Source organism: Pseudorasbora parva, chromosome 9 (assembly GCF_024679245.1).
Source record: "Pseudorasbora parva isolate DD20220531a chromosome 9, ASM2467924v1, whole genome shotgun sequence".
NCBI lineage: Eukaryota > Metazoa > Chordata > Actinopteri > Cypriniformes > Gobionidae > Pseudorasbora > Pseudorasbora parva.
The window spans coordinates 38,612,155-38,625,120 of NC_090180.1; the positions used below are offsets into that span (position 1 = coordinate 38,612,155).

At 38.1% G+C, this 12,966-nt stretch overlaps 1 protein-coding gene across 2 annotated transcripts in view; it reads right to left on the minus strand.

The window, feature by feature from the left end:
• Positions 1 to 12,686, minus strand: part of dip2cb (disco-interacting protein 2 homolog Cb) — a 33,983-nt gene extending 21,297 nt beyond the window's left edge. For both annotated transcript variants that reach the window (XM_067452537.1, XM_067452536.1), the window contains exons 1-5: positions 12,282 to 12,686; positions 1,911 to 1,982; positions 1,706 to 1,810; positions 307 to 432; positions 34 to 213 (exon numbers count right to left, since the gene is read on the minus strand). In XM_067452537.1, coding sequence (XP_067308638.1) covers positions 34 to 213; positions 307 to 432; positions 1,706 to 1,810; positions 1,911 to 1,982; positions 12,282 to 12,360 — 562 coding nt within the window. In that variant the 5' untranslated portion in view covers positions 12,361 to 12,686. The remainder of the gene's footprint in view (positions 1 to 33; positions 214 to 306; positions 433 to 1,705; positions 1,811 to 1,910; positions 1,983 to 12,281) is intronic.
• Positions 12,687 to 12,966: the final 280 nt, after the last annotated feature.

A 12,966-nucleotide genomic window follows, 5' to 3' on the forward strand; every position in this document is an offset into this window, starting at 1 on the left:
TGCTGGCATGTGAGTATATGCATGCATTCTTACTGCCGTATGAGTGCATGTTGGTCTCTGCGAGTCGGGCTGCGTTGGCAGAGCTGTTGCTGTGCGACGACGATGACGATGATGTTGAAGGTGAGCCATGGAGAGCTCTGCTGATCCAAGAGTCCACGCTGACACCCCCCGCCCTCCCCAGAGACCCCTCAGCGTCAGAGCCAGAGGACGAGTCTGCAGAGACAAACAGAGAGAGAGCAGTCAGTCTCAAACATACACTTACTCACTGGCTCTCACACACACAAACACATGCGCATACATACACACCTGGAGGTGTGTATGTGTCCATGGAGGTTTGACCGATGAGCGACCGCCGCTTGGATGGCAACAGCACAGCCATCTTTCTCTCACGGTGTTGCTCCAGCGCAGCCTGAACAGCTTCTGAGTGAACATCTGAGAGAGAGAGAGAGAGAGAGAGAGAGAGAGAGAGAGAGAGAGGGAGAGAGAGAGAGAGAGAGCACTTTTATACATACATATACAGTGCATCATTCTGAAAAACTTCTGAAAAATGTTTGTTTATGTATGTATGTATGTATGTATGTATGTATGTATGTGTGTGTGTATGTATGTGTGTGTGTGTGTGTGTGTGTGTGTGTGTGTGTGTGTGTGTGTGTGTGTGTGTGTGTGTGTGTGTGTGTGTGTGTGTGTGTGTGTGTGTGTGTGTGTGTGTGTGTGTGTGTGTGTGTGTGTGTGTGTGTGTGTAATAAAGTTCAATAGAGCTGCTCTTTTTCTAGCCGTTCTGAGATTTATTTAGGGAGATTATTTATTCAGTGGTTTATCCATACAGGAAAAACTATCACTAGCACAGATTAAATCTAAACCCAACCCCATGTTCTGCAATGCTGAACATACATTTTTATATATTAAAATAAAACTATATATACATAGAGTTTTACTTTATACAAAATAAAAAATATGAGTATAGTATTTTTTTAACATACAATTTATGTAATAAAATACATGTACTTAATTAATCTTTCCATTAAGGGGTGTCATTTGTTTCCTTTAAATTAACTTCCAGGGTAATTTTTTTTACCTTTATAAGGACAATATTTTTTAAACCTTATTAAATGTATGAATCACCTTTATTATAGAATTATTCTCAATAAAACAAAAATGATTCTAATTTGATTCAATTTAAGAAATTACAATTACATATGCAAATGTAGATTTTTAATCTAGAAATGAAATTATGAAATTATGAGGAAAAAAATGTATATACTCATTTGAAACTAAAACATGTGTCGGCAAGTCACATTCATTTAACCGATATGTTCAAACAACTGTTCAGGAACAGAACAAGATCTTTATGATAAAAAAAAATTGTTCAATAATGTGGATTCATTTAGTGATGAAAATGTGGCTGTGGTTTTGTTTGGAACTATTTTTGTTGGTGAAAACAGACAGAATATTGACAGTGTTGTGTCACTTAATAAAAACAACCTTGTGTTTTATTAGACAGTTGTATAAAATCATTAAAAAATAATAAAAAAAAATCTTACTTGTGTGATATACTTACTATAACACATGCTATTAACATTTCAAACAAAAATTAATTTACAACCTTTTTATTATTTTGGTGGCAATTTTGCCTCAAGAGTTTGTATTATTATGTCTCCTGAAAATCATATTGTCTGTCTGTGTAAATCTGTGCCTTCTAGCTCACCTGAGCGGTAACGTTCATCCCTTGAGCCATTGGACCGTCGCCGCTGGTAACGGGAGGATGAGGAAGATGATGAAGATGGTGTGACAGGGATGCGGCGCTCTGCCCCTATGGCAAATACAGAGGGACAAATGTAGCCACAAGTTCACAACCCAATAAAAAAAATAAAAACACTGTATGGTGCTGTGTAAAGTATGTTATGTGTTACCTGGAGTTTGAGGTAGGTAAGCTTGTAAAAGTTTGGATCTTTTCTTCTCGTAGCCCTTCTGCGTGATGTCACCTGAAAAAAAAAAAAAAAAAAAAAAACACAGGTAACCAAACCAAACTGCCATCACTGCAGCTTTTCATCAAGCACTGCAGCTCCTCAGAAGGCAGATAAAAATGTCCTCCAAGATGAATAGCCAATCAATCTCTTAAAGTACTTCAGAATTTGGTTTTAGACGCATACCAGACACATGGACGGAGAATAAGCGAACCTTAAACAATTAACATATGGGCAAAAAAAGGCCGTTCAGCAGAAAGTTCCACTGCCTTACACTTATGGGTATCCGCACAGAAGAGAATTCTGTCATAAGTACCACAGAAATATTGTAGAGGGCTTCATGGCATAGTGTGAATATAAGCCTCGGCTTTATGGTTTAAGGTTTGAAAATTAAGAAATTAAGACAGCCATAAATAATAATATTGCAATTTTACATTTGTACTGTAAAACAATTGCTTATTATTACTATTATTAGGGGCCAAGCACCGAAGTTGTGGTGCCCCTCTTGAAATCGTTAGATTTCTTATTATTATTCTGCCATTGATGTCAATTTTGTGAACGGAAATTTGTGAAATTTGGTACACTAATACAGGTCAGAATTAATCGTCACCAATATAACCTTGGAGTCTCTAAATCATTCCCTCTAGTGCCATCAACTGTCTAAAGTTTCACTCATGTTTATGCTCATAACTTTTGAACCCTAATGGGTAGAAACAAAATTTCCGTCATGTAAATTTTCCCGCCATTTTTAACTAACCTAAAACCAACTTTTAAAGGCTATATCTCCGCAACACTTAAAGCTACACTGTGTGATATTTTCCCCCATCTAGCGGTGAAAAGATATATGACCATCCAGTGAATAATAGTTTCTGTTCCTCTCAATTCTGATTTCGTTTTAACTCCTACGGTGGCCGATTTAGTCCAAGATTAACATGGCAATCCCCCTCTTCACATTCGACACGGTGCCATTGAGTGTTAAAACGCGAAAGGCGGAGCTTGAATTTATGGGTATGTCCCCTCTAATGTACTTTCAAGATGGAGGAGCAACATGGCGACCAGCATTCGAACCCCTCACCCGTATGTATTTTCAATGGCATATTATAAACTTACCAGAATACTTTATTACTTAAAAGAAGTAAATATTCAATAATGAGGACATATATTTTTGAAAGAACTAAGTGTTTTTAGCTAAGAATAAACTAAAAAAGTTATACAGTGTAGCTTTAATCGTATTCAAACCAAACTTGGTACATGTTATCTGAGGCAAAATGCACCATTTTGGCGCAGCGCCACCTAGTGGTCCGGAGATACAAAAAAAAAAGCCTATTTTTGCTTATAACTGTTTGTTCAAAAATCATAAAATTGGTCTCGTAAGATTCGGGGCATCATGCCAAGTCCAATTTTACCCTGTCGGCCATTTTAGCTGTTGGCCATTTAGAATTCTGTGCTAAAATGCTGTATTTTATGAATGCATGAACGGACTGTTACGAAACTTGGTATGGGACAACACCACGATGTCCTGAAGTAGCCTGAGAAGTTTCGAACCAGCGCCACCTAGTGGAGAATTTTGTTTTCAAACACATAACTTTGGGTGTGGTTGCCATATTTTTAATGGAGTAACTTTTTTTGTCTCCTGAATCCTTGCCGAGTCCAACCAACAACACCAGATTTGCCAGGTTTCAATGTATGGTTTGTGCAGCGTTGTAATTTGCACTTATAAAACATTAAATGATATCTTTGAAACCACTAGCCCGATTGAGACGAAACCAGCGTCAGAAGTTCAGAAAACATAGGTTGATAGCCAAATATCAAAATATTGATAGTAAGGGGCAGTAAAATCTAATCAAAGTCAGGTGTCAGTCATTTTTTATGTTTTTTAATATAACTCCAAAACTAAATGAGATATTTTCACCAAAATACACACACACACATCTACGGGCTCACCCCAAGGATACACAAAAAAGTGTTATGTTTGTGCCTCTTGGTGGCGCTATAATTAAACAAAACACGAAATTGACTAACGTGGGGTTTCAACATTTTTTGCTTAAAATTGTCTCCAAATGTCTTTACTCGTTTGTGCAGTTGGTCTGCAGGTAGCTCCATTGTTTGCTTCTGTTGCTTGTCCCCGATAATGGATGCTTGCGGCTATATTTATTATTATTACAGCATTTTTCGTAAATACAAATTTTTATGTGAATATGTTTTATGTGTTTATCTTTTTTTTGTTTAATTCTTATATTTAGTAATTAATAATAATAGTTTTTTTTATCATTATTAGACCTATTATTAGTCATATGGCTTGATATGTGTTGAAGTTAGTGTGGCTGTTGAATAATTGTAAACAAACAAGTCTAAACATGAGACATGCCTACATCCCAAAATAATATCACAAATGATATCTATGGCAACGTAGGTGTGGTGGCCCCCCCAGAGACCTGCAGGAAATGAAGACATGGAGGCCCTGTTCTCATGAGACTCCCCCTCTATTATGAACATCAGAGGGAGCGAGAGAGAGAGAGAGAATCTGAACTTTAAATACATTTTCACATTTCAAATAAAGAGAAGGTTTGATTGTACACAGACCTGGAGGGGAAAACCAGAAACGTCATGCCATAAACTGGGTTATTAGGTCAATCTGCAGTGCACTGAGCTTTACATAATAAGTGCAAAAAGGCAAGATAACATATGCATATACTGAAACCTGAGCAAACGCACACGGCCACACGCATAATCAAATCAAATCCAAGATAACGTATGCAGTCTCATGAGGGCTTCCGCACACATACGCACAACTGAACAAGCTCCGTGGCCACTCTATTAGATACGGCTGCTTGTCAAAGCAAACAACCAAACGCGGCTGTTAACTCCATTTAAAAGCATGCAGATATCATTGTGACGCTTTAGTTGCTTTCTGGTTACCGGATCATTAGAAATGCCACGTAATGGCATGTGATCTGAGCAAATGAGTGTGGGAGGATTGTTGATGCAAGGTTTCTCAGAAACAGTTGACCTCGTGGGATTTACATGCTCGGGTTCAGAGAGAACGCTGTGTGAGTTTAGCCAGATCCGTGAGAGAAAACACCTTGTTAAACAGAGCTCAAAGCGGCCAACACAGTACAGCTCTCTGTTGCGCAAAAATGGATTTCTGAAATGCATCACATGTCAAAGTCTAGAGCAATAAATGGTCCATTCAGGACGAGCCTGTAAATGAGGTGGAATCACTAAAACTGGGCAAATAATGATTTGTCTAAAACAAAAATGACTGACATAAACTAGTGATTAAAAGTATGAGATCAGTAAGATTTCTCTGCCATGTTTATATTCATATCTTAGATCTTTGGGAAGATAGAAAGGGTCCAACCCAGCAGAAGGACCTCAGACAAGCTTGTAAAATCTGGTATAGACCCAGTCAAAGTTTCCCGTCAGAGAGTTCAACGTGCATTGGTGATCATGACAAGAATGCATAAAATCGGTACAATAGTAATTCGTAGTCATTCAGACTTTAACTGAAGGTGTGACATTGAACTGACCTTAAAAGATTATTGATTGTTGATTATTAATAGAGTGCAGATTGCTTCCTTTCATAGCTTCAGGGAAACTCTAGACATTTTGTCTGGGTTGTGTAACAAAATGATTAATCTGAGAGTAACTGGAAATGATGATTTGCCATAATCGCTTGTTTCAGCTCTAAAAAATATCAGTAGTCATGTGAAATTATGCATGATGGCCATTCAATTATATCATTGTGAACAAAAAATATTACATTTTAATTACTTCAAACCTGAATGAACCCCAAATTCATCCATTTTAGAAATACCCTTAATTCATGAAATTGCAATATATTTCTGCCATACAGAAGATGATCTCTCTGAACCTGTTCTGCTTCTGCAGGTTTCTCGTTTAGAAATCTAAGACTAGCAGGTGAGAGTTTAACCACCCAAACTAATGCCATCACCATCATAAACAGAATAATAAAACTGTATGTAGGTCACGTCTTACACAAACACACACACACACACTGCATGCTCTGAGATTCGCCTGAAGCTCTAGATGAATGCAAAACCATGGAAATTAGGGGAGAACAGAGTTCTTTAGAGACAGAGACTATGACACTTCTTTTAAAACAACAACATTTATGATTACATCAACTCCTATTAATAATTGTATTAATTAAAAAGAAATGGCTGATCTTTTTGAGGCAGTAAGCTGTAATGTGTGTGTGAGTGTGTGATAGGAGAGAGAGAGAGAGAGAGAGAGAGAGAGAGAGAGAGAGAGAGAGAGAGAGAGAGAGAGAGAGAGAGAGAGAGAGAGAGAGAGAGAGAGAGAGAGAGAGAGGAGAGAGAGAGAGAGAGAGAGAGAGAGAGAGAGAGAGAGAGAGAGAGAGAGAGAGAGAGAGAGAGAGAGAGAGAGAGAGAGAGAGAGAGAGAGAATAAAAATAGCATCATGACAGGCTTTTGGACAGCTGCAGTTGTGGAAAGAGTAACTTCCCATGACAACCGCCCAATAAACATTAAACACACACATATCAAATATTAAAGGATACGCTAGTTGTTCACTTAATAAACATTATGAGGCTAAACATTACAAATGGACACTCATAGAGCTTGTATCTGTACACAAATATTTATTGTTAGAAAGTGCATATTGGTCCATTGGAAAGAACAGTAAAACATCTTAAATTGTGCCATTTCTACATTTTTATTAGCGTTGTGAATGAAGACTTAAATGTTCAAAAACGTTTCCCAATCAGGGTTTCCCAAACTTGAAACTAAAAAAAGATGCCAATATTTGTTTCAATCAAAACATCCCCTAGAAAATGAAACACTTTATTTGTTTACCCGCAAGTCATGTGACCATTAACGGACATCAGAGAACCGTTAATGTGAATGTGTTGTAAATTACTGAAATATTACCTAATTTCAAGACAAAGGAGTTCGGCTGACAAAAAAAAAGTTTGTGAATCCCTGATCTGGACAATATAATTAGGGAAGAAAAACAACCCAAAGGACACTCACATCTCTTCTAAAGATGAATGAAAAACAGCTTCTCTCAGCCAAACAGACCTGCTTGACGCTGAATGGTCCATCTGCTTCATTGGCCATATAAATTACAGTACGTTACAGTACAACAAACCCTGTTTACTGGCACCTCAACATTCAGAATATGTGCATAGTACACTATAACATTCAACACTCAAATTCATGGCGGAATCCTTTCTTACCAAAACACATTTAATACACAACACTACACCAGAAGAACGTTGAAGCATTACAACAGAGCCAAACAAAGACAAGTCGAGCTAATAAATCTTGTTTTAGGCTTTAAACTGTCTTGGGCTGACACCAAATGACTTTGTTTGTAGTACAAGTAGACAGTTGTTGATGAAAGCAGCAAAAGGTAAGGGCGAATGGCCTACTAGTTAAGTCAGGGTGAATGGGAGTCCTGGAAGTGATGATTTTTGCCATTATTTACTCAACATCAAAACCTGTATTTTTCTTCAGTGGATAATTCCGGTTCTATGGGACTAAGGATGTCAAGCTTCAAAATTAGCTAATATCAAATGAAATAAGTGATCCATACAAAGTCTTTTAAAGCCATACAGTGGTTTTGTGTGAGAAACAGATAGAAATCATCATTATTCATTGGAAATCTTGAAAAGCTTTTGTTGACACATACTGAGAGAAAATAACAGAGAGATCTTTTTAAAAAAAAACAATAATAAGTTCACAAAATGACTTTAAATTATTTATTTTTGATTGAATCATGATTTGGTTCTCGAGGTCACTGACAGTTAATTTTCTTAGGGACCCATTCCAGTCACAACACTTAACAGCTCACTGGAAGGTAAGAATTCAGTAAAATAACTCAAAATAACTCAAAAATTTAAATATAATTTTTATGACACTTTCAGGTTTTTTTTGTGTCCTTCTTGAAGCTCCATTTTGCAGTCATTGTTATAAAAAAAGTCACAGGTCTGGAATAAACTGCATAAAGGTTAACTGCATAATCATGGGCCTCTAACAAATCTGAACTACCTCCTCATGATGGCCTTCTAATAGTATAAACTGTCATGTTTACAAGTGAAACATGGGTAGCACAGAAAAGTTAGGCTGCACTAACCCACAAGCCTCATCCTAAAATGACACCAACTGGATAAAATAACAATTGCTTTCAAACCGGTTTCTCTACCATCTATTGTTCAGTCAAACAGGTAGTCCTTCACCAAACTTATGTCATTGTTTGAGCTAATTCTACTAAGTCAGGCCAAATTAACAGAGTACTGTTGTGATAGAACCACAGTGTTTTCACTTTTCAGCAAGTACAGCAAGGTGCTGTATGTATTTGTTTTTTTTTGACTGTACTAAAGCACAAAAATGCCATAATATGTTTGCAGAGATTTAGGAAACATGCCAAGTGCACATCGTAGTTTCTCTAAAAAAGCAATGCTAGAGACAGTCTACTTTGAAATGTGTGCTCTGTGTCGGAATGTATGTTTTGATTTGTGATCCCCCACCCACTGCCAATTTACCCAATAGTATTCAAACACCACAGGTTGTCAGCTGATGGAAAAGCATATTGGAAGACATCAAATTAACTAGGTCAGATATTGGTCAGAAGCCTCAGCATCCATCTATAAATCTATATGAATGGGAGCATATTAAATTGCGGATAAATTAACTCATCAGCTTACAGTATGTGAAAGTCTCCTCGCCTTGTATTCGCACTCGTTCCTGTTGCATGTTCTCAGTCTGGCAACAAGGGTCGAGTCTGAGGAAGAGGGGGCGGGAAAACAACCCTCTCCAATATTTTGAATTTAGACTACAATACCCACTTCAACCACTAGCTGTCAATATTACATACTGCACCTTTAAATGGATAGTTCACCCAAAAATGAAAATTAGGCCATGATTTACTGATTACACCATCCTAGGTGTATATGACATTCTTCTTTCAGACGAATACAATCAGACTTATATTAAAAAAATGTCCTGGCTCTTCCAAGCTTTATAATGGCAGTTTCTGTTTAGAATTCTATAAAAGTGCATCTTTCTATCACAAATGTAATCCGCGTGGCTCCAGGGGTTAATAAAGGCCTTCTGAATCAAATTGATTTGTGTTTGTGAAAGAAAAAGATCCATATTTAAAACTTTACAAACTTTAGAGCAAAACAAAACTTGGTTCTAGCAAGAATTTTATTCTTAGTGGAGCGTCCTACATCATAAACTGGAACTCCAGTCATGAATTAGACGTCTTTTTTCTAATAAATGGCATAGGATATCGATATAAGAGAAGAGAGGCTTGAGTTTGTTGCCCAGCACTATATGCGAGAGGCGTCAAAGCTTGCGATGCTCCCATTACATCGCGTCAGGGATTACTCTTTTGCTGTAAAGTCGACTTACCGTGTACCGCTGACTGCCGGAAGCTAGTTATTTTATTCTATTAAGTTTTACATATGGATATTTTTCTTACACAAATGTGCCTGGTGCCTGGTGCCATGTGGAGCAGTTATAAGATGACTAGATGCACTTTACAGGACTTCAAAAATGACCCAACAGTCACTGCCATTATAAAGCTTGGAAGAGCTAGGACATAATTAATATAATTATAATTTTATTTGTCTAAAAGAAGAATGTCATATACACCTAGGATGGCTTGAGGGTAAGTAAATCATGGACTCCAAAAATGATTTTTAAAAAAAGCTCTACAAAAGCATAATAAAAGTAGTCCATTTGACTTGTCCACTATACTACAAGTTTTCCAAAGCCATACAATAGCTTTGTGTGAAAAAAGATAAGAAAAAAGTGAAACACACTAATCACCAACAATTGATGCATTGTAGATGGACTCAAAGTACAATGTGTTTAGATTCTGGGTCAATAATGTAAATGTTCTTTTCATTGCTCATCCAATGAGTCTCACTGCAACACCATGATGTCGACTCCCATATGTAAACAGTGTTAATTGCGACAGTAATCTCATGTATATACCGTATTGACACCTGTGCACACAAGGGAAGTGTCATTCTAACACACACCCATATTTACACACATTTCTGTTATCAATCATTCTGATAAAGCTGTTCACCAAAGGAATATGATTAGAATATACAGAATGCGATTATTTTGTTAGAAACAAAATAAGCCAGAAACAGAAAGTCATCCTATCGGTTTGATAAAACTACGACAGACACTTGTCAGTTATCAAATTCAGACCACATAAATACAAGATTATATTCTGCATGAGTGCATTAGTGTAAGTATATGTAACTCTGATCAGATGAAGACCCTAATCCTCCAGAATGACTCTTCTGGCCCCATAAGCCTTTGTCCGCACAGCCAATCTGAACACAGCATAAGAGACTGTGAACCAATGAAATAATTGCCTGTGGCAAGAAAGCCAATCAGATGACAGCATGCGTGGAAACTAGGCCAGAAGCCAAAGCAACAGAACAGTGACAACAGATGCCCCCATCCATACACACAAATAGGATATTGTAATATACAACAAGCTTATGAATGCACATGTCACACATGCTAATTTATTCAAACATATTTGACGTTGAATATATGTACATTGAAATATTGCAGTCTGAAGTATACAGTAAAAAGCTCCAAGACCTAATGCATTTTGGAAAACATCTCTCCCCCAAGAATCCTAGCCCCACTTAATCGGACCGGGTCAGGAGTCAGTGGGAACATTCTGAACTCCTGAACTGTTTGTGTTCGAATAAACATAATGATGGATTATTTAATATCTGATTGAAGTACACAAAATAACAGAACGCTGTCTCATGCGCACAGGGACGGCGGCAGATGTGGCCTAATAAGGGGAATCGTCCTTCTCTGGGTCTCTCTGTTAGGAGAAATGATGCAATCTACATGAAACATAAACCACAAAACACAGACCCCCTTCTGCACTAACTGGCCATGCAGCAGCACTTTCTTCAAAACCGGGATTAAGTCCCGACTCATTACATCAATGGTGTGACATGCTACATTCATCCCATTTCTCGTATAATTAATATACAGGCACTATTCCCTTTTTTTATACAAGCAGCTCTACGTTGAGATCATATGAAATATTTGTCAAATCGCAGACAAAATGTGACCCTTTTGCAAAACTTTTTCACAAGGTTTTGTGAAATATTAGATTTTAATCTCGCCTTTCTTTCAATGTATATGCGATCAAAAACTGTTTTTATTTTACTTTGCTCACTTGTATGAGATTAATTATGCAAAGTGTTTCCAATTTAATTTGAATTACTATTGAAGATGCTTCTCTTATATTCTAATCTAAATCGATTAATCACAACAAATCACATCTAACCTAAAAGTTTGTGTGTGTGTGTGTGTGTGTGTGTGTGTGTGTGTGTGTGTGTGTGTGTGTGTGTGTGTGTGTGTATTGTATTATATAAACAAACTTTTATGCGTAGATGTGATAAATCGTGATTAATCAATTTGACAGCACTGATTCTAATAATAGTTTAAAAAACATATACAGTTAATTTAATACAATAAAAAAATCCAGATATCCAGATATATAAAGATTACCTCATAAGGGGATCTTTATATTAAGTAGATAACCCTTGTCAAGCCTGGTCAAAAATCATGGGGATCATAAAAACATTTTCACTGGCCCCTTGACTTACTATGACTATCGTGAATTTTGAATACTTAAATAGGCTACTTGTATATTTAAGCTATAAAGGAGTATTTCATATCACATGGGTTTCTCATATAATATGAGAGAGAGAGAGAGAGAGAGAGAGAGAGAGAGAGAGAGAGAGAGAGAGAGAGAGAGAGAGAGAGAGAGAGAGAGAGAGAGAGAGAGAGAGAGAGAGATTGGGTGTTTCAAACTTTACGAGCAAGCGCATTACGTGCAAAATGCACAACAAACACGATAGCCAGATGAATATCCTAATGCTTTAAACACACCAGCTTCACTTAGGCTATAACCGATTTGCGTGCCCTATATATTCACAAAGGCGGTGGCCGTGTTATGAACAGTTCACTGGAATGGAGAATGGAAACAGAATATGAGAGAGCGAGCGAGTGAGGGAGACTTTCCACAAGACACATCTCCCTTCATACACCCCAACAGCAACGTATACAAGTGTCTTATAATATGCATTTCTGTCCACATCCAAGGTCACCGGAACCGTTCTGCCTGGTTCTGCAAATGTAAACACGCGCTCACTTAAATAAATCTGATACATGTATCGAGCGCGCTGACCCGTTCATCTCTCCTTCTGTCGGTCACTTTCTCTCGCTCTCTCTCGCTCTCTCTCTCTGACCGGGCAAACGGGCAGCTACTTACCCTCTGATAGCTCCAGCTCGAGCTCCGCGAGCCGTGCTCGCACCTCCAACGGCAGCGGTAACGAATCACGGTCTGCCATTGCGACTCCAATACATCCGAGCCTCGGTGCCTCTCTGTGTCTCACGAGCACACCGTGTCTGTCAAACGTGTATTTCACGGTGCAAAAATAGACCGCATGAGTGTGAGCGCGGATGGACAGCGAGCAGAAGCGTTACTGGAGACCCGTCATCACCGGCTGGGTTTTTTCGGTTTTCGGTTACGCTCGGCTTCCTTCTGATTCCAAATTGTAGTGGTGCACAGCAGCGAAGCTGCCCGTGTTTCCACTGCGGTGCCACTGTGCCCGCTGCTGCCGTCGCGCTCACGTGACCTCGGTACTCGTTCAAACGCAGAAGAGCGTCAGTGCGCGCGCGCACCGACTCTAACGGAAAGCGGCATCTGTGTGAAGATATAACGAACTACAGTGCCATTAAACACGCCCCGGGAGATGCGTCAATAGGAGTTATTTTGAAATGTTCCCCATCTCATTGAATTTCGATTCACATCTATTTTATGAGATTCTGATGTAAGAGAATAAAATTGCAATCAATATTATTACAGAACTGATAATAGTTACTTTATTCTCTAAATACTCCATCTCGCAAAACGTACTATAGTATACAATTAGCCTACTAGTAGCCTAAATACT